We start from the raw sequence: 20551 nt of genomic DNA, 5'->3' as shown, positions 1-20551 counted from the left end.
GGAGCCAACAGTGCCACGGCTCACGCCGTGCGGAGCGGGCGCTTCGCTCCTGGAGCGGCGGCGCCGCCGCCGAGAGGCCCCCGCGGCCCTAGTGCCCGCCCGCTGGACCCCCCACCGCCACCCCCGCCAAGGTGCGCTGCGATCGGGCGGGAGCGGGGGGGCAAACGGGGTGGCCCGTAGCAATTTGGTGGGGGGGAAGGGAAGGTTGCTTTGTGAAAGGTCAGCCGCAAGGCTGCATCGAGTCCTTTTGGGGTGAAGCTTCTGGGAGATGGCTCCGTGCCTCAGTTTCCCCACCTAGGGGTTGCTGTATTAACCGGGATGTGAGTGCGTGGAGGACGTTTTGTAACAGGACATCCAACGAGTGGGTCTATCGTTAGACCAAGGAGAGCCTCATCAGAGCTAGGGAGGACTTGGGTGCTCGGGGGATAGTGGGGTCCCGGGGCGCTGGGTACTCACAGGACGGTGCTTTTGCTGTTCTCGCGGGTGGCGATGGGGTCGGTGTCCTCCTGCAGGCCCAGGGGACTGTGCCTTGTGCTGCCAAGCGGCGCCGTTGATTGAGCTTGCTTGAAAGAGAGAGGGTCAGACTCTGAGGCGTGGGAAGAGTCAGTGTCTGAGCAGGGAGGTGCTTTGTATCAGGAGGAAAAAAATATTACTATTTCTCCAGCACAGAAGTGGGCATGTTGTGGGCCAGGGAGAGCCATTTTCCTGCCCGTGGAGCTGGGGATGTGTTGTGCATGGCGGTGCACGGCAGGCAGGTTTGGCTGCAGCTTGGGGCGGGGGGTGGTTGTGCTGCTGGGGACAGGCTGGGGCTGGAACGCTTTGCACGAAAATCCTCGGTATGCGCCCCGAGCAAAACACTCCTTTGCTACTTACACAACCTCTGGCCGAGATTTCGTAACTCCCAACTGCTGATGCGGTGAAGGGAACTGGATTTCTGCACAGAAGCAAAACACCCGCTCAGGGAAGCTGCTGTGCAGACTCGCCAGCCCTGGGCTCTGTGCGAGCAGACGTTTTTGAGGAAATTATTTTGGCTTTGCATGTAAGAGGTCTACAGCTGCAGACTTAAACCGTGTGTAGCACCATCAGCACTAACCTCCATCCCCAGTGCGGGGCCGCCGTGATGGTGCACATGTCAAATCTGTGGAGAAATCACACTGGGACCATTCAAACTCCTGCAGTTTTCTTGTGGCTGGGTGCAGGTCAGGCCCTGGGCAGGTGGGGGGCTGCGGGGGCCCCTCTGCAATGACGGCTGCCCCTTTGCTTGCAGGTTTTAGATCTGCACAAGAACCAAGATCAAGAACCATGGCATCCATCCCATCGAGTGGCTCGCTCATGGCCACACACAACTACTACAGAAGTAAGAGCTCGGGGTGGGCTCGGCATGGGGGGTGCATGGACAGGATCCTCTGCCAGGCTTGGGGGGACATGGTTCCAGCTGAGATGAAGCCAATGTTGGGTGTGAGCTTCCAGCTGATGCCCCAGGAGAGCTGCCAGGCTCCTTGGTGACAAACCGGGGCAGCCACCAGCCATCCCTCCTGCTGCTGGGACCCTCCTTTGGGCCACTGCAGCCCCTGCCCAGTTGTACCAGCTGGAGATGGGTCTCACAATCTCCTTCACTTGTCATTAAAGGTGTCGGTGGGGGTTAGTGGCGGTTTTAAATGCATCTTGCACCATTGCCATTGAAATGAGTTGTAAAACAGGTCCAGGCAATGGCAGCTGCTGGTACATCTCCAGGGAAGAGACTTTCTGGATTAATGGATTGTCTAAACCAGAGGAAATTAAAGTATTCCCTTTGAGCTGAAACTAGTAACAAGCTTGTAGCAACTGGACTAAACCTGCATGGATTATATGCAGAAATCTGCATCTTCTCAACCTCAAGTTATCTGCAAAGGCCTCCAGAGTGTTGCATACAGATGCAAAACCATTAAATAATGTCCTTGGGACTGCAAGTGTTTTCCTACATATGTGTTTAGGTGTTATTCTACTTCCTGCTGTTAGCCAGCCTGTCATCCCTCCACTGTGTTCTTCCTAGTGGTTTTTATTGATTTGCCACTAAAGCTGGGCAGGTGCTAGAGGGAGTTGGTGATGAGACTGAGCCTTGTCACCCCAGGGACAGCTGGACCAAGTCTGTGCTCCACTTTTCATGGCATGACCAAGGGTCGATGGTGGCTCTGATGGCCATGATGTCTCCACAGGGCGCCTGAGCTCCACATCCAGCAACAGCTCCTGCGGCAGCTCTGAGTATTCTGGGGAGGTCATCCCCCATCCCCCAGGTAAGTGCCCCCTGTCCTGGAGCAATGGGGGGACTCTGCTCCCAGTCCCTCCACTGCAAATCTTACTCGAGATGCCCCAGCTTCTCCTGTGGGATGGAACTGGGGCCAGTGGGTTGCACTGACCCAAACCTTCCCCCAGGTCTGCCCAAGTCCGACCCCGGCCACTGGTGGGCCAGCTTCTTCTTCGGGAAGACAACTCACCCAGCCATGACAACTGTGTCGGAATCCCCGGAGAGGTGAGTCCTTTCCCTGGATGAGATGATGCAGAGAAGTGCTAACACAGCACCCAGGGCAGCTGGGGACATCCCTGGTGCGTCCCTTGAGGTGCATCCTGACCCGATGGGTGATGTCTTCATGCCCAGGGCACCAAGTCCTTCACCGCAAAAATAAATGCAGAGTCAGAATTAAATACCTTGATGTCGGCCTGACCCTTCCTCTGCTCTGTCTTGCAGCTTGGGAGCGCTGCAGGTGACAACAGGACCCATGGCGTGTGGCCCAATGGCAGCCCCAGGAGCGGGACGGAGGCGTCATGCCAGCGAGCCCAGCTCCGGGCCCTTGTCGTGAGCCGGCGGGTACAGCCCCTTCCCCTGTAGAGTAGTCAAAAGTGCTGCTTTATAAGAAAAAAAAGAAAGCACAGCAAAGCCCCAGCGATTCCCACACCAGCCTTTTTACTCTTCCTTAATGCAACGACACCCTTTTCTGCACAAGCTTGGTAACACGTTTTATTTACCTTGTACTTGTACAATGGCAACTAATAAAGTCGAGCAGCCTTTTAAAACTGGTCTTCATCCAGGGTGGGAGGGCAGAGCTGTGGATGTTGGTATGGGAAAGACATGGACCTGTTGGAGAGGGGCGAGAGTAGGCACAAAAAGGATGAGGGACGTGGAAAATCTATATGGGGACAGGCTGAGAGAGATGGGGGTCTCCAGCCTAGAGAAGAGAAGGCTCCAGGGAGACCTTATTGTGGTTGTTTTGTACTTAAAAGGGGCCAATAAGAAAGATGGGGACAGACTTTTTAGAAGGGCATACTGCGACAGGAAAAGGAGCAATGGCTTTAAACTAAAAGAGGGGAGATCAAGGCCAGACATAGGGAAGAAATTGTTTTCACTGAAGGTGGTGAGAGCCTGGCCCAGGTTGCCCAAAGGGGTGGTGGATGCCCCATCCCTGGAGGCATCCCAGGCCAGGTTGGACGGGGCTCTGAGCAACCTGAGCTGGTGAAGGTGTCCCTGCTCATGGCAGGGGTGGCACTGGGGGGGCTGGGAAGTTCCCTTCCAACCCAAACCATTCTGATTCCATGTCAGTGTGGCTGGGCAGGGACACATCACAGTGTCCGACCGCAGCACTTCCAGCAGGATCCAGTAATTCCAGATGGCACCATCCTGCCAGCGTGACTCACCGGCGCGTGTTTGTTTTGCATGTGAGCAGCTCCGGCTCTGCCGTCGCCTCCCCCACCCTTGGCTGCACAGCCTGTCCTCGCTGGCACCAAACTGGTTTTGCTCCCAGCACATCACTGCCCTGCTCCAGTGCTCCATGAGTGCAGAGAGTGCCTGGGGAAGGGTTTGAGAGCAGAGGGAGCTCTCTGTGATGCAGGAAGGGATGAGCCTTGCTCAGGGCTTGCATTTCGTGGGGCTGATCTCAGGCTGGCACCTCGGGGGATGCACTGGGCTGGGAGCCCAGCTGGCCCATGTGTTCTACTGCCCAAAGTGATGTTTTGGCTGATTTTTTTCCGTGAATTAGTTTGGCCCTTCTCTGGTCAGCCTGAGAGCTGTGGAGTGCTGCTCAGTAAAGCACTGAGCAAACAGTGTGGGGGCAAAGTCCTCATTTCTGCTGGAGGCAAACAAAGCCCTGGCAGGGGTGGATTTAAAGGTGCAAAATCTTCCTGCTCTGGTCTGCTCCCAGTCTCAGCATGAGATTCAGGACAGTCCTTCAGGTTTCTATCGGAGGGATACCCACCACCCATGGCACCAAACCCCCGGGGACAGACATCCCTTCCTCTGCTCCCTCGTGCTGCATTTTGACTATTGATTAACTCACATAATTGGGCAAAAAATAGCTGGTGCTTTTCACTCACTCTCAGCCCTTGCGGCAGCCCCTGTGGCACCCCACAGTCCTCACAGGACCTCTCGCTCCAGTCCTGGAGTAAGAAATATTTCCTTTCGTTGCCTGCCTCTTGCTGCTCAGGGATTTTTTAGGTTTTTTTCCCTCCAGCAGCTTTGCTTCCCCGTTACCCTTCAAAGACCAATGTGGGACCTTAAAATAGAAACAAACTATGCAGCTCAAATAAATACATTGCGTTAGCCTGACACTCTTTGTTTTTTTTTTCTTAAATCCCACTCAGTCAAGCTGAATCTGCGAACAGGGCACATGCCAGGCTGAAAGCAGAACAGCCTTTAACAACATGGGTTTGCAATGGCCACCCAGGGGGGGATTCGGAAATGCCCCAGCAGCTCTACTTTTGAGATGGATTTTGGGAAGAGCCCGTAGCAGCCTGGACTTCAGGGGACAGCTGCAGTGCCCAGTCCAGGCTGAGATCCTGGAAGAAGGTGAGAAAATCTGGGCTTCCCCCCCGCCCCAAACTCTGCTTTTAGAAAGCAAGTGATGACTCAGACAAATGCCAGAACCCCGCAGACCGCGCTGGAGGGCAAGCCCAGGCAGCAGGTCAGCTTTTAAAGCAGCTGCAGAGGAGGAAGGAAAAGCTCCCATGGGCAGCGCTGGCTTGGCCCGTGTCCCCATGTCACCCTGGCTTCCCCAGGGACCCCAGCCATGCACGCTGCTCCCCACACCAGCCCTGCTGACCCCACACACACCCTCATCCTCCTCCAGCTTGATTTTTTAGCTCCATCTGGTGGCAATCAGACCTGCAAATTTAATATCTTGCTGCAACCACCCTGTTGTGCCCACACCACACATGTCCCAGCCCTTTGACATGCAATATATCCATCACCTGCCACACATGGCTTCAGTCCTTTAGTTTCTTGTAGGAGGAACACAAAGGTTTGACACACACTTGGATGAACGGAGACAAAAGAGACATGAAGATGGTTATATCTGGGGTTGCAAGAGTAGGACTGGTTGCGAACCATCATTTCCTGGGTAGAGAGGGCAGAGCATCCAGCAAGGACTCAGTGGGTGGATGCACACACGTTTATTGATAAATACACCGAACACACACTACGAGAAAAAACAAGCAGAGCCACAACTGACCACAAACTGCAAACCTTCACGTTGGCGCGGGGGGCGGCAGGGACCTCCCACCCCACCGGCTGGCTGAAGATGTAAACTCTGGGTGATGCCTTCACTGCCTTGTGGCTTCTCCAGGCTGCTACACAGCGAAGCGCCGGCCATGGGTTCTCCACAACTCATCACCTTCTCCCTTGGCCACCTCCCTGCATCCTGGCCAACAGGGACCACGGGCTGTTTTTTGGGGGTAGATGTGCTTTTCCTGGAGCCCTGTCAGAGGGCAAAACCAGAAGGAAGGAACCGGTTGGCAAGAGCTGGCCTGGAGGGGCTTGTGCAGGAAGGGTGGTGGGAAGGGATCCCTCAGGAGAAGGAGCTGAGCAGCCGTCTGTAGATGAAGCCCAGCTTCTCGCGCAGGGCCAGGAAGGTGGGCCGCTCCTCCGTGTTGCCGTTCCAGCACTCCAGCATGATGCTGTAGATCTCAGGAGGGCAGGAGCTGGGCCGGGGAAGGCGGTAGCCCCTGGTGATTTGCCGTACAGTTTCTTGGTTTGTCATTCCTGCAAGGAAGGAGAAGGTGCGCCTGTATCTAATAGCCCCAAAGGATGTCCTGAAGGTATCCCTGCAATGGGCCAAGATGTCAACTGGTGCTGCTGTGAAATGGTGTCTCTCTGCCATGAAGCTGGTAGAATAGAGGCTGTGGGAGATCATCCAGCCTGAACCACCTTCCTACCCGCATCTCCTGCGCCCTCCTGCAAGCACTGAACCTCATAGAATCATTTCAGTTGGAAGAGACTCTCAAGATCGTTGAGTCCAACCATTAACCTAAGACCGTCACTAAACCATGTCCCTAAGAACCTCATCTACACATTCTAAGTAACCCCCAAAGTGGACAATAACTTGCTTGTGCTCTTGGAGCTGCTTCTACATCCGCTGTAGAAGGGACAATACAACAATTCATGACGTTGGCTTTTGGGGACCATGAACAAGCTGCCCAGTGTGTGGACAGAGTGGTGCTGGAGGGGGCTGTCCGTCCTACCTTCGTATGGGATCTGTCCATACGTGAAGACTTCGTAGAGCAGAATCCCATAGGACCAGACATCGGACTTGAGGGAGTAGGTGCGGTAGTTGGCAGCTTCCGGGGCCGTCCACTTCACTGGGATTTTGGTGCTGCTGCTGGTGGAATAAATGTCATCCTGAAAAACAATGGGAGATGGGTCACGAGGGCTGGTCTGCTGAACACAGCCGCTGTTTGGGCGGCTTTGCTGGGGCTGTGGGCTGGGAAAGGGGACAGCAGGGAAACAGCTGCAACATAGGGCAACTGGGTGGCCTGGAGTGATGGGAGGGACCACAGCATCCCACCAACCAACCTTGAGGAGACGGGCAAGTCCAAAATCAGCAATTTTGCAGGTGAGTTCCTCTCCCACCAGGATATTTCTGGCTGCCAGGTCCCGGTGGACAATATGCTTCTCCTCCAGGTACCTCATCCCATCTGCCACTTGGCAGGCGATGTTGAGCAGGTGGGAGGTGCTCAGGGACTTCCCTTCAGGACCTGTTAACCCAGATAATCCAAGCGTTGACGGCAATCTAGCAAGGTGGGAGTTGTTTGTCTTGTTTCCCTTCAAGACTGATTACCCGGTCAGGAAAAGAAAGGCCAAGAAAAATAAACTGATGGCTGGGTGGACCATGGTCTATGACCAGCACTGTGTGTGAATAAAACCAGTGGGAGGCTTGGCCATTTCTTTCCTAATGAAGTTGCCCAACCAGAGCAGAGGGGTTTCTGTGCACTGGTGGAAGCTGGCAGATCACGGATGGGTGAAGAAGGAGGGATGAAGGCCCCTACCAACATGCTTGGGCTCCCAGGGACTGATATGGACCCAGCCCACATGGACACCAAAAGGATCATGCCACACAGAGTCTTGGAGTCACCCAAGACCGTCTCCACCAAGCACCCATGGATTGCTCTGCACTACCGCTGATCTAAACAGAACCAAAACCAGGCTAGTGTTCTCTTAGGGTCCCCACTTGGGTTTTTAGGGCCATTTTGGGGCACAAAAAGCTTTTACAGAGCAGCACCAGGACTCACTGTTGAGGTAGCTGTGGAGGTTGCCTTTCCGCATGAGCTCAGTGATGATGTACACGGGCTCATCCAGTGAGCAGACGGCATGTAGCTGGATCAGCTTCTCATGCCTCAGGCGCTTCAGGTTCTGAATCTCCTTGGTGAAGTCTTCTGCCTTCATGTCAGCTGGGGGAGAAAGCCAACACAGCTGTTGAGAGCTACTTATGTGGATGTTGGGAGCTTAGCACCTCCAGCTGGGATGAGGACTATTTTCTTCCTCACAGCCCACCCCTGCTCTCAAAGTTTGTCTCTGCACATGCTGTGTCTTAGACCAAAACACCCAAAAGGTGTTTTCCATGGGGCTTTGGATCCCATTTTCAGGATTGTAGTCCCACCAGGACTTACCACAAACCCACTGGACTTGACATGATTATCACAAACCCACTGGACAGAGCCATGTTATAAAGGTGCAACCCAAGCTTAGGTGGATCCACAGAAGTAGTCCAGTGGCTGCTTGCCACATCCTACCACAGTTTGCTTGATAAGGTAGACAACAACAACCAAGAGGACCAGGAAACAAAAACAGGCAAACAACAACCAAGAGGACCAGGAAACAAAAACAGGCGAACAACAAGGTGGTGAACGAGAGACCCAGTTGGCCACTATCAACATCTGCTCCTCCACCTACCTTTTATGATCTTGATGGCCACCGGCACCGTGTTCCTCCACAGCCCTTCCCACACCTCACCGAAGTAGCCCTCGCCCAGTTTCCTCCGCAGGGTGAACTCCCAGCGCGGGCGCTCCCAGCCGTCCCTCTCGGGAGGAGTCTGTGAAAGGGGCATTTCACGCTTGGACCAGCCACTGGGCACGACCTGCTGGTGGAGCCCGCACCAGCTCTTGGTGCCCACCAAGGTCTGGTGGCCACAGAGGAGTGAGCAGGACATGGTGCTCCACCACCTGCATTGCACTGGTGTTACGGCCTGTGTATCGCTTTTTCCTCTGCTAAATGTATCCTGTTGTGATAGGACAAGTGGTGATGGTTTTAAACTAAAAGATGGGAGATTTAGACTAGATATAAGGAATAATTTTTTCCCCTGAGGATGGTGAGAGCCTGGCCCAGGTTTCCCAGAGAGGTGGTGGATGCCCCGTCCCTGGAGACATCCCAGGCCAGGCTGGATGGTGCTCTGAGCTACCTGAGCTGGTGAAGATGTCCCTGCCCATGGCAGGGGTGGCACTGAATGCACTTTGAAGGTCCTTCCAACCCCAACTGTTCTGAGATTCTATGATTCATTGGGGGCACAAAACACGCAGGGCATCCTCTGCATCCCCTCTGCTGGGAACCAGCATGTGCGAGAGGGGAGATTTTTGGAGACTACATGGAGCATTAGGAATTCAAGTCATAATTCTCTCCTCATCAGACCTCAAATGTGGCTTTTCTCTATTTCCACCAATAAATAAAAATGAGTAAATGGGTATTATTGCATATTACGGCTGACTTAGACTTCAGCTCATTAAGCATTTCTTTTATCTTACACCTTTCAATTTCTCTCTCAAATTATGCACATGCTTAATTGTTATTTCTAAGTAATAAGTGGTGGATGGAATTCTAATCAGGAAATGAGCCGGCAATATGGGATTAATACTCTAATTGGATCTATGGCTGCCACACTAATTGGCCTGAAAACAATATTAAAATAATGTGGTCATCTTATACTCTAGGAAAAAAAATTGGAAGCACAGGTATTTCCAGATACAGTATTGAAGGGGTGTACAACAAAATGGTTTCTAGTCTTCGAGATGGAGAAGACATTTCAGGAAAGCCTGTGCATTTTGGCTGGTCAAAAATACATATAAGAGCCATGTGCAGCCTTAATATCTCTAATTAAAGGTGATGCTGGTAGCCATACTAGTGGTGTACTTTAAATTTAGTTTAATAAAGCTCTAATCACAAATAGACTAATTATTCCTATTTTTCCTTAATTTATCTTCCCTTTTTTTCTGCCCTGGCCACACTGTTGGTGTACGTACCACGGGGCTGCAGGGCTGCAGCAAGGGGCTCTGGATGACCTTCCAGTGCTCGGTGTAGAAGGCCAGGAGCTCCTCCATGTTGGGGAAGGGACGTCCCTTCTGGATGTAGAGGCTGCCCCTGGGGCTCTTGCAGATTCGGAAGTGACTGACCTTCCCATGGTTGCGAACTGTGGGGAGTAAAACTCAGCCTGTACAATCACCAGTTCCTTCCCACCTCCCTCCTGACTCACACCTTCTCTCCTTTGCAGGCATTCGGTCTATTAATTCACCCTAAAGCCACCCAACTCACCCCTGGGGTGTCACATCCCATCCCAATTGCCCCCTTTGCTCCCACCTCCTGGCTCAGAAGACTCCTGGCCATGGGCAAGCAGAGCTCATTTGGACTGGAGAAGTGATGCAGTGATGATTAGTTTATTAGCAGGAATAATTCCCACAGAAACAACCTGCTCAGAGCTCATTGCTGCTCAAGGTGGATAAACCAGTATCGGGGGCAACCTCCCACAGACCCTCTGCAGCCGGGGGGGCAACGGGTGGGATGTGGGTTCACCGGGAATTTCTCCAGGTTGTTTTTACACAGACGGGACCTGGTCACACTGGCACTGCCCGACCCAAAACTCCCTGAATTCAGATTTCTGTGCGTGGGAGCAGCCCAGGCTCTGGCAATCTGGCGCAGTGGCATATTTTTAGACAATGCTCAGATGACAAAAGCCACTGGAATGAAATCCTGGGACTTAGCGCTACAAAACCATCATTAAGCTGCTGTGAATTGTTGATGGCTTTCATATCCTGGATGGGAGACACATACTTTCTTTTGTCACAATAACTCAGCAATCCAAACCTGCATCTATTAGCTATCCCCATTCTTTTAGAAAGCAGTTGATTCACTTTAACAAGATGCTGGAAAGCATTTTAAATGTATTTCCATGTTTTTCACCCGGTGCTGACCGAGCCAGGAGCTGCCTTAAGGAATAGCCTGGCTCCTTTCCCTCTGCTCATTTTCTCTGATAATTGCCACTAAATTACCTGAGAGAGAGTACTCGCCCTTGCTGCTCTCGCTGTCCCGGACGAGGAAGGAGCCGTGTTGGTTAGGAGGTGAGAGGAGAAGCTGTTCAGCTTCGTTTCGGCTGATCTTGCTGAAGTACCAGCTGGGGGAGAAGAGCAGAGCAGTTAGAGGTGCAAAGAGATGGCACATGGATGGGGCTGCATCTATCCCGGGGACTTCTGCACCTTCTGAGCAGGATTTACTCCTTCCCACCATTTGCTCTGCCCAGCAGCCACCGAGTGAGCGGTTCAGAGTCTGTAAACGTGTCACCCTGCTCACACCATCATCACCTGGAGTTGCAACGTTTTTGCAGGAATACGTTGCATTTTATCGCAGCTTGCTGTCTACAAACCATTTGCTCCAGCAGTGTCTGCTCACAGTTGCATTGAGCTGGCCAGGTCTCAGTGTTTTCATCAATGAAAATATCTCTGGAAATTGCCATTTGCTGCTCCAAACGCGGCAGCGTTGGCTGGGGACCTTGGCAGCACTGAGCCAGGAGGGAGGACCCAGCCAGATCTTTCTTCTCTGCCCCATCAGTGCTGAGATTTGTCATGAGATCTCCAGCGTGACAAGGCAGGGTGGCTGGTTGGGTCCTCAGCGGGCACACAGTAAGGGAAGGTAGAGGCTGCTCCATCCTAACACAGCCAGGACGTGAGAAGCTGAGGGTTTCGTCATTAACTGAGATCAGCAGCGTCTGAGAAGCTGTGCAGGAAATTATGTGAATTATACATGCTGGGGTTACACAGCTGAACAAATTACCACCCAGCCCCGAGCTGTGTGCTCACTCTGGCATGGCAGCATCCCCTTCCCCTCCAGCCTCAGGATGGGGCTGCACACAGGTTGTGTGTGAACATACAGACACGCACACTCAGCTGCTGCCCAGCCAGCTGTTTTGTGAGCAGGACCAAGGCAGGACCCGACCCCTCCGTCCTCCTCAGTTTGGTCCCAGCCAGACTGGCTTTGCCTTTCCCCAGAGCAGCTGCAGGGTGGGGAGCAAGGGGGGGGTTCTCTCCCATCCCACCACCTGCAATCACCGCCCCTGGATTCAGGGCACCTTCCCCAGCCCCCCTGAATCCTTTCCATCACCCCTGTGCTCCGGCAGCACTGCATGAGCACCAGGGGTGTCTGCAGGGCTATTACACCCCCCATCCCCACGCTCCCCATTGCTCAGCATGTCTCAGGACCTGCTGTGTCTTGGGGCGCTTTGCCCGGCATGTCGGGACCAGGCTGCCTTATGCAATGATGAGCCTGGGCTTTCCCCAGCTGAGACATCAACCTGAGCTCCACATCAGGTGGGAGAGGCACCAGCAAGGAGGGAGCCCCAGCCCTGGGTTAACAGAACATGAATGGCAGCAGCACGATTTATCCCTACGGAGCTCCAGGCTTCCCAGCAGGTCCCAACCCAAACTGCTTCACCCCACAACTCCTGGGCTCTTAGGACTCAAGCATAAGCTTCCCCAGCTCCCTCCCTCCCCTTTAACACAGGGGAAGAGGAGCTGGAACCCATTTATTTGGCACCATAGCTGCGCCCATCCACATTATCACACTGAATCCAAGCCCAGAGCCACCCCATCCTGTGCCAGGGTGATGCACCCAGGAAAGAGGACCAGGTTCTCTTTCCCTGGGTACATCCCCCAGCTCTTGCTCGCTGTGCTGAAAACCCCCACCCCACTGCCGTCAGCTGCAGGAGCTCCACACCAGGGACCCCTCCTCGGTCCCACCACCGCTGGTGGCAAAAGCAGGGGACAGGGAGCTCCTGCTCCCCACTGCCACAGAGGGACATGCCACTCTGGTCCAGCCTCCATCAGAGGGACATGCCACCCTGGTCCAGCCTCCATCCCCCAGCGCTCAGGGTACTTACGGGCGATGAGCTGAGGTGCCCTGGCTGAGGTTGGCCACGTAGGCAGCAGGGACGTAGCCCACGGCCGGTTCCCCCAGCAGCCGCCGGGCTAAGACATACTCTCCTTCTTCTCGGAGGACACGCAGTTTGTCCCCTGCGCTTACGCTCAGCTCGTCCGCGCTCCGGGCTGTGAAAGCGTATAAAGCGATACAGAGAGAGGACTTGGGGATGAAGGAAACGGAGTTTGGCTCCGAGTGCAGCGAAATGGAATCGGAACCAAGATACCCCAGCGAGCAGCTCTCCGGCACAGAGCGGGGACGGAGCTTGTTCCAGAAGGATGTCAAGAAGGTCAAACGCTTGCGGACAAACTGCTCCATCGCCGGTGGATGCGGTGGGTGGGGTGGTCTAAGCCACCACGTTGCTGGAGGCCGGAGGAGGGGGCGATCCCGGGCGCACGGCACCGGCCGGGCGGCTCATGCTGCCGTCCCGCGTCCCTCGCGCGCGTCTGGGCCCTTCCCGACCAACTTCCTATTTCTGAAAGTGAAACTGGTTGATCTGGTGGGACGAGTCTGCAGGTGGGATGAGTCTGCAGGAGGGAGTCCCACGCTCAGACCCGCGGGCACATCTGGGAGCCGGGCACAGCTGGAGCCGGGCTCGCCGCTCTCCAGAGAGGAGAATGACTTTTCTTTTTTTTTTTCTTTTAAATTATTATTTTAAAGCATGCTCTCCTGCTTGTTGCCAGAGCCCCGGTAAACACAGGTCTCTGTTCTTCAAGCAGCTCTTGTGATAAGTGTCTGACTCCAGTTAATAGTCTTGATCTCACTTATGTGGGAGGATATTTTTTTGATTCATAAGAAAATAATTTCATCCACAAATGCGTGAGAGTTAAAACAGATTTAAGGAAATAACCTTAGAGGAGATCTGAAGTGGTTTGGATATTTGCCAGGTGGATATTGTGGGGTTTATAACACAAGATCCTTCTTCCTTTCTGTCTGCAGTGGCCTCCCAGGCTCACCCTGCCAAAGCATTTCCCTCTTCCCGGTAATTCCCCATTGCAGAGCATCTCCAGGGAATCCACTTCCCAGATCCACTGGGATCCAGTGCTTGCTCAGCCTCCAGCAAAGGTGGCCAAAGGAACAGAGATTTCCATCCCACATCTTGCACGTGCATTTTCAGATTGCTGCTCTGGTGAGAAATCCCAATTCCAGCCCCCCAGCCCCAGCCTGGGTTTTCTCACTTAACTGTTCCATCTAATTACCAAGAGTTTTGGCCCTGGCAATTCTGCTTCTGGCTTCAAGCCCATTATTTTGATCCTCCTTTGCTTATACTTGGTCTGGGTACCTCATTTCTGGATGTGCAGTTGCGTTTTGAAAAAGGTTGCTTAAAAAAAAAGGAAAAGGAAAATTTATTGTAGCGGTCTGACATGCAGACTGCAAGCCTGTGGTGTATGAGGAGCAAACTGGACCTGGGTCAACAGCTCTAGCCTTGCTGTGTCCTGGGTGTCCCATGATGCCCAAACAACCTGCAAAAGCTGGATCTCTATATCTGGGCTTGGGCTCAGCTTCATCCCTGCTCTGTACCAGGCAGCGAAGGGCACAGGGCAGTACAGTGCTCAATGAGCAGGCTCTGCTCCGGGTGCTGCTGCACAGGTGGGAGCAAGAAAAAAAGTCATTAATATTCTGCTCCCTACTTACCAAAGTAGCACCTGAATACTTGGTTAATTCCCCCGAGATCTTTCCCCACTGCCCAGCAAACAGCCTCACTTGCTGCCATGCAGGTATTTGTAACTTCTCTGTGTGTTTTCCCCACTTCAGTGTGGGGAGGATGGAGCATAGGAAGGTTTGCAACACATGGGGAAGGGAAAATCCCCTCTGCAGCACTTCTGACAAGTCTGTTCCTCACCTCCCGCTCCATCAGGAGGAAAATGGGTTGCTTGGTTATGCATTCAGAGATTATCTGATTAGATTAAGCACTGAACGTTTATGCCTTGCTGTTTTGACTGGGGACTTGGTAAACTTGTGGTTTGCAGGAGGCTAGAGTCTGATTTACCTTTACTGACCTTTGCCAGATGAGATTCTCTAGTGGTACAAGTGATAGACAAGTGCAGCTGAAGTATAATGCGCGAGGCTTTGGACCTGGATTTGCACCTAAATGAAAGAGTACTTCCAAATGACAAACAGCCCTGAGGACTAAACGCTGCCTCCGAGCTGAACGGACCAGACACGCATGACACACACTCATCGCTGCAAACCCGCGTCTGCACAGGACACGCGTGCACGGCGCCATGTCCCACGTCAGCAAACAGGAGATAAATCACAACCTTTTTCTAGTATCTTTTTTATTTTCCTATTCAGTTCCATGAGCATCCCTGCTGCTTTGAATCCCTTTGGTACTATAACACAACTAAAAATTAAAAAAAAAAAACAACAAAGGTGGAGAAGAACAAGCACATTCACCAAAGTTTCTGGTCCTTGCACTGTGGGAAGGAAGGTGGGAGGACAGAGGAAAGATAAGGAAGGCACAGATATCTAATGGATCAAGTATTTTCTCTTTAGTCCCTGTGACCAGCTTACAAAGATATATTAAAAACCAATCTGTCCAAACAGATCTGAGGCTATGGTGGATACACAGGGACTTCCTAGCACCACTAAAAAGCACCTCCAAAGAGCAACCAAACCAGCAAACCTGTTCTGCAGAGCTGGTTACATGGTCCTGGCTTAGCTGCAGAGCACCTGGGAGCACTAAACACAAACAGCACTTTGCATTCATCCGCGTGCCAAATACCGCACATCATGTTCTCCCATACGAACTGACAGAAACCAGCAGCTCCTCTCCACTAATGAGAGGGCCCAGTATATCTAATCATCTGAGGTTCTGTTCCAGGTTCTGTTATGTTTACAGTCCAAATACATGTTCCAACAAAGAGCCTTTTGGAAAAACAAAACAAAACAAAAAAAAAAAGGAAGCAGAATATAAATCAAATTAAACCTCTAAAGGGGCAGAAAGTTGGAGAATTAAGGTCACAGCAAGGAAAATGTTTCTGAGCACTGGGCATATGACAGTAGGTCACTCGCAGGGTCACGTCACTGAGGATGCACCACTTGGTACCCAATGTCTGGCAAAGCTCAGCAGCTGATCTCAGCACCACGGGTGGCTGCGGTTCGTGTCTGGCATCCCGTCCTGAAGCACCCAAACAGCCGGGGGACTTCCCCAAGCCCTGAGGTCACCCCCTCGGGGCTGGCAGGGACAGCAAGCTCAGCCCAAACAGTGCCAGGGCCCTCAGGTTCCTTTTGGTCTTTCTCTTGGCATCAGAAGATGGCTGAGGGTTTGGTTTGGGTTTCATGTTTGTTTATTCTTTCTTTTTTTTTTAAGATTTCTCCAGATGCTTCCTGGCACTACAGCGCATTCAAGGAAGGTTTTGCCTCTTAATGAATTGTTTCAGTTGGGTGCCCATGGGACATTTCAGACAAAAGGTGGTGAATGACGACAGCGTTGTGTGGGAAGAGGAGAAGAGCAGAACGGTGGCACTAAAGCAGCTTCAATTATCCTCTGTTTGCAGGGACTGCAGAAGAAAGTGGCATCTCAGCAGATGGCTGGTCCGTCACCATCCAAGAGGGCAGAGCCCACCCCTGGTGGCTGACAGGCGTAGGGATGGTGGACAGGCAGTGCAGAGGGTTCAGTACAGGCAGAAGTACAGTTGTTCGGGGACAGGCAGCAGTACAGGAGGTGCGAGAGGAGGCAGAGCATCGCTGGGGCTCGTGGCCGCTGTTGCTGAGCCCTTAGGAGTGGGTTGGACTGGCTGGTGGAGAGGGGGAGTGCAGGTCACAGGGCACCTGAAATGGCAGAAAAAAAGGTAAAAAAAATTAAACGGGAGGCAGCTGGAGGCAGAGAGAGATGTTTGTGCAGTGTCTGGCAGGTCTGGGGTGTGCACAACCGCAGCACAAAAACAGAATCACAGAACAGTTTGGGTTGGAGGGGACCTTCAAAGCTCATCTAGTCCAAACCCCTGCAACGAGCAGGGCCATTTTCTCCCAGCTCAGGTTGCTCAGAGCCCTTTAAAACCACAGAAATACTTTCCAGGGACCCTGTAAACCCTAGAGTGGCTCTTCAAGGATCTGCAAACAACAGCAAGGAAAAGACAACTCACACAACACACAGCAATTTATATCAAATTTCTAAAGGGGCGTCACTGTTCAACTGGAAAATCTATAGGGACAAACACACCAAATTAGACTGGAAAACAGTGTGGCCAGTCTCCAGGCTTCCCCTTCTGCTTTTTGCTGATTACTAACACAGACCAGCCTTTGCTCACCTTCTCCTGTAATCTGACTTCTGGTACAGACTGCCTGGCAGAACAACACTTCTGCATAACTCCTCTGCTCCTGTCCCTGGAGTAATCATTTGCAACATGTAAAAGCCTTTAAACACCTCCAGACTGGCAGGTGCCAGCAAGCTGTTCATCCTCTCTTTCAAGGCTGCAGGGATCCCCATGGAACGCAGCCTAAGGGAGCTCAGTTTTTGCTCTTTGTGTCCCAAAACACAGGTCTAGAGGTTGTGCAGCTTCTGCCAGCACCCTGCACAGCTGAGCAGGATCCCCAGGCTGGAAGGTGGTGACAGTGACTTTAAACATGAGCTTGAACATCCTCAACTTCTTGGCTCGAGCTGAGCAAACAGAGGACTGGTCCTACGGAAGAGAGGTGCGCTGTGACTCACGTTGAGGGGGAAATCTCTGCCAACATGTACGCAAATGATAGATTACTCCATCTGCCCAGATGTCCTGGTTACCCTGAGGAGGGACCAGTCCATCTACTCCATCATGGAGCTTTGTGATATCTCTCCCCACAAAGGTCCTGTGGAGGCTGTTGGATCTGGGGTTGGGATATTAAGTGTTGCTAGAAGAAACCTACCCAGAGTCTCAGGAGAACCTCACCCAGTCCACCAAGTCCATGCTATACTTATGTCTTTCCCCATCTTTGCCAAACCGGTTCTTACAAGACCTCCAGGAACGGATATGCCACAGTGTCCCCAGACAACCCATTCCAGTGAGTCACTAATCATTACTGGTAGGAAGGAGTGTCTAATCTGCTGCATTTAAGCCTATTACCTCTTGTCCCATTCATCACCAGATTGCTCCATCCCCTTCTGCAAGTCTTTATGTGAAGACTCCTCAGGTGTCCCACTACATGCTCAGCAGCACCACATTGATGCACCTCTTGGATCCCAGCCCAGAAGAAACACACTGACCTTAGAGAAACAGGCAACATCGTCATCTTTTCCTCCATTTGTCTCCAGTCTTCTTCCCCTGTCCATGTGTGCTGATGTTACTGTGGTGCCACCTCAGCTGGCTCTCTAGTGCATTCACCTGGTGGGGAGGAGAAAGCAGCAGCTCTGAGTCTGCACCTTTGTGCAGATCATCATTAACCTGTCCCAAATCCAAGAAGAAAGTGCCAGCTCAAGTTAACCTCCACTGAGGCTCAAACCTGTGTTTTACTCTTTGGTTGCAGAGGTCTGAGCTCACAAAGCCAGGCTTAATCTCTTCTCTCCTTACTCTACCTCTCCTGTACCTGCTGCTAGTCTCCTCCGATCAGATGGTTGTTCTTGGCTCTGAAGGGCACAGAAGTCACAGAGGCTGCCCATAGCTAATAGCTAAGTCCTGTTCCCGGCGTGACAAGAAGACAAACATTGAGGCACAAAGTTTTACCTGTTTCTGTAGAGAAGCAACTGTCTTCTCCAGTTCAGCCACAAGAGACTCAAGATTCTCTCTGGATGATGGGCTTGGAGAAAGTGCCTCGTTCCTGGGGTCAGGGATAAAAAGTGAAAGGGATTATGCAAATGTCAGATGAGAGAATGATTGTGCCTTCTCCAACATCAGCCTCCAAGTAAGCACCGAACAGAAGGGCCCAACTCCCAGATCCAGCTGACAAGAGATGCCAACCGGCCACTCAGCCCAGATATTTAAATAGCAGAGCTGGGCTCTGCACTAAAGTGTTGGACAACTTTGACCAAGCTCAGCACCTCTTTGCTAAAACACTCCTGGCCTCCAGACCTCTGAAGAATGCCAACTGCAAAGGCCTGAATGGATTGAGTTATTAAATGCTTTTCTTATAGTTCATAAAATGGAGGTAAAAGAAGCGGTGATACCACACCTGGGGAAGGCAGGCTGATGTTTGGCAGGGTTTTCTTCTGGGTAGCTGAAGCCAGGAGACCTCTTGCCACGGAACCGCTGAGAAAGAGCCCTGAACTGCCCACGTGTCTGGCAGTCTTGGGAAAGAATGGAAAGTCTGCAGTGAGCATTGGTGTTTAAAGCAGAATCATGCAGATTGAAGTCAGCACAAGGCAGTGCTGGTCCCCTCCACCATCCACCTTCTCCTCCTCCACCATCCACCCAGACATCTCTTGTGCCAGAGGGGAGGAGGCGACAAAGGTGTGTAACAGGGCACACATCATACATGGATTCTCATGGCTCAGTTGGACATCTGTGGCCGGGATATAGCACAAAGGGACCATGGTAAGATCTGTGGTTTAATGGCAGAGTTTTACAGACTCCCAAATGAATCTTTAAAGTGATATGTCGAGGGGATCACTGTGCCTATGTCCTGCTTTAGTCTCTCCCCACAAGGCCGAGCTATAGGCGGCTGCTAGAAACAGAAGCCCTCAGCCAGGCAAGCCTTTAACCACATTCAGTGAAGTTAACGGGCTTCCCAGAGATGTGGGTGATACCCCCAGTTTGTCAGTGTTTAAGAGGGTTTTGGACAACATCCTTCATAATTTGCTTTAACTTTTGATCAGCCCTGAAGTGGTCAGGCAGTTGGACTAGATGATCATTGTGGGTCCCTTCCAACTGAAATATTCAAATTCTATTCCATTCCATTGCAATTCTACTCATTCTTTATTCCTATTCTTATTCTTCTCTTTGCAACCATTTGCTGGCACACTGTTCTCATGATGTACCGTGAAACCAGCTCCTGGCATTTCCTATAAGCTCATAGCAGGTGACAAATGTCACCCAGACCTGTCCCCACGTCAATCAGTGCTGGAGCAGACTCCTTCCTCACCCTCGCAACAGTCCTGCCACAAGCGGAGATCCACCGCAGGAATCTCTTCGCAGCCGACCATGCCCTGTGGGTACGAGGCCACCTGGAAGACATCTCTCTGGAGCTGCTGGATGTGGTCGCTGTTGTCACAGATGACACGAGCAAGGGATGTCTGTCTGATCTGAGTCAGCTGCGCCGGCGTGAAGACTCCGGGATTCTCGTACCAAAACCTGCAGTGGGTTTGTAATCACAGCGTGATTCAGGGGTAGGAGAAGAGGCTGGGAAGTGAGACTGGGAGGAGAGTTTCCCTTCACCTGTGGTAGCACCCACACACCTCAAAAGGAGCTTTTATTCTGGTGTTAGGTGGTTTTGAACAGAGACTGCCCTTTTCTGAACCCAGCAGCAGGTACAGCCCATGCAGGGGAACCCAAGACTCAGATCTGCTGAAACAGGGGCATGGGGAAACAATGCTCCTGCATCACCAGGCAAAGATGTGTCTTATTCACACAAGCAGCAAATGGAAATTAGAAGGAAAATCCTGCGGATATTTTCTAGCATTTTCAGAAGACATTGGGCACATTCCCAGTAGTGTCCAGTGTCTTGCGGTGGAGCGGAAATTGTTAAATCAGGAAAGTACACACTGACAGTAACTGTGGAAAGTCCTTTTACAAATGAGCTGGCCTGCCTCGTATTGTAAGACAAGAAATAACCAAAACTTATAGCTTCTGTTCCTCCCCATAGGGAGCAAATCCCCCCAAACAGAATACCAAAGACTCTGGGTTGACTCCACTGATAATACCTGTCTCCATCCCTCAGCCTTCTAAACTGTGTGGTTAACAGGCACATCAGCGTTGGTCCAACTCTGGTACCAGGGACAAGATCCTCCACCATCAGTGCTGGAAACAGGTCAATATTTTTGGCAGTCCCATATAAGCTGCAGGATAAAAGATATTAAAATAAAAGAAGTTAAAAGATGATCAAAGAGTGGAGATAATATAAATCTGATCACATCATAGGGATTTGTATGCAAGGAACTCATATTTGTATGCAAGGACAATATTTACAATGGTCTTTATCTAAAAGACAGTGGGATGAAGGCCT

At 51.9% G+C, this 20551-nt stretch overlaps 3 protein-coding genes across 3 annotated transcripts in view; 1 reads left to right on the top strand and 2 right to left on the bottom strand.

Moving 5' to 3' along the window:
- On the top strand, positions 1–3051 carry PPDPF (pancreatic progenitor cell differentiation and proliferation factor). The gene is made up of 5 exons (XM_082065395.1): positions 1–131; positions 1268–1357; positions 2196–2273; positions 2413–2509; positions 2726–3051. The coding sequence occupies exons 2-5, from the start codon at positions 1303–1305 to the stop codon at positions 2835–2837; spliced, it is 342 nt and encodes a 113-aa protein (XP_081921521.1). The 5' UTR covers positions 1–131; positions 1268–1302; the 3' UTR covers positions 2838–3051.
- Positions 3052–5783: 2732 nt separating this feature from the next.
- On the bottom strand, positions 5784–12793 carry LOC309445974 (tyrosine-protein kinase Srms-like; the record flags this gene model as incomplete). The annotated part of the gene is made up of 8 exons (XM_082065295.1): positions 5784–6007; positions 6487–6643; positions 6818–6999; positions 7534–7692; positions 8195–8333; positions 9535–9701; positions 10558–10679; positions 12438–12793. 8 exons carry the CDS (start codon positions 12791–12793, stop codon positions 5814–5816), a joined length of 1476 nt encoding a protein of 491 aa, XP_081921421.1. The 3' UTR covers positions 5784–5813.
- Positions 12794–14743: 1950 nt separating this feature from the next.
- Positions 14744–20551, bottom strand: part of LOC309445961 (peroxidasin homolog) — a gene marked incomplete at its 5' end in the record, with an annotated part of 43025 nt that continues 37217 nt past the window's right edge. The window contains 6 exons of the mRNA XM_082065279.1: positions 14744–16249; positions 17661–17778; positions 18118–18211; positions 18563–18677; positions 19472–19680; positions 20250–20384. Coding sequence (XP_081921405.1) covers positions 17683–17778; positions 18118–18211; positions 18563–18677; positions 19472–19680; positions 20250–20384 — 649 coding nt within the window. The 3' untranslated portion in view covers positions 14744–16249; positions 17661–17682. The remainder of the gene's footprint in view (positions 16250–17660; positions 17779–18117; positions 18212–18562; positions 18678–19471; positions 19681–20249; positions 20385–20551) is intronic.

The sequence above is a fragment of the Streptopelia decaocto genome (assembly GCF_964273445.1).
Source record: "Streptopelia decaocto genome assembly, chromosome: 14".
Taxonomy (NCBI): Eukaryota; Metazoa; Chordata; class Aves; order Columbiformes; family Columbidae; genus Streptopelia; species Streptopelia decaocto.
The sequence above is the reverse complement of the archived record's forward strand: the minus strand, read 5'-3'. Positions and strand labels throughout refer to the sequence as shown.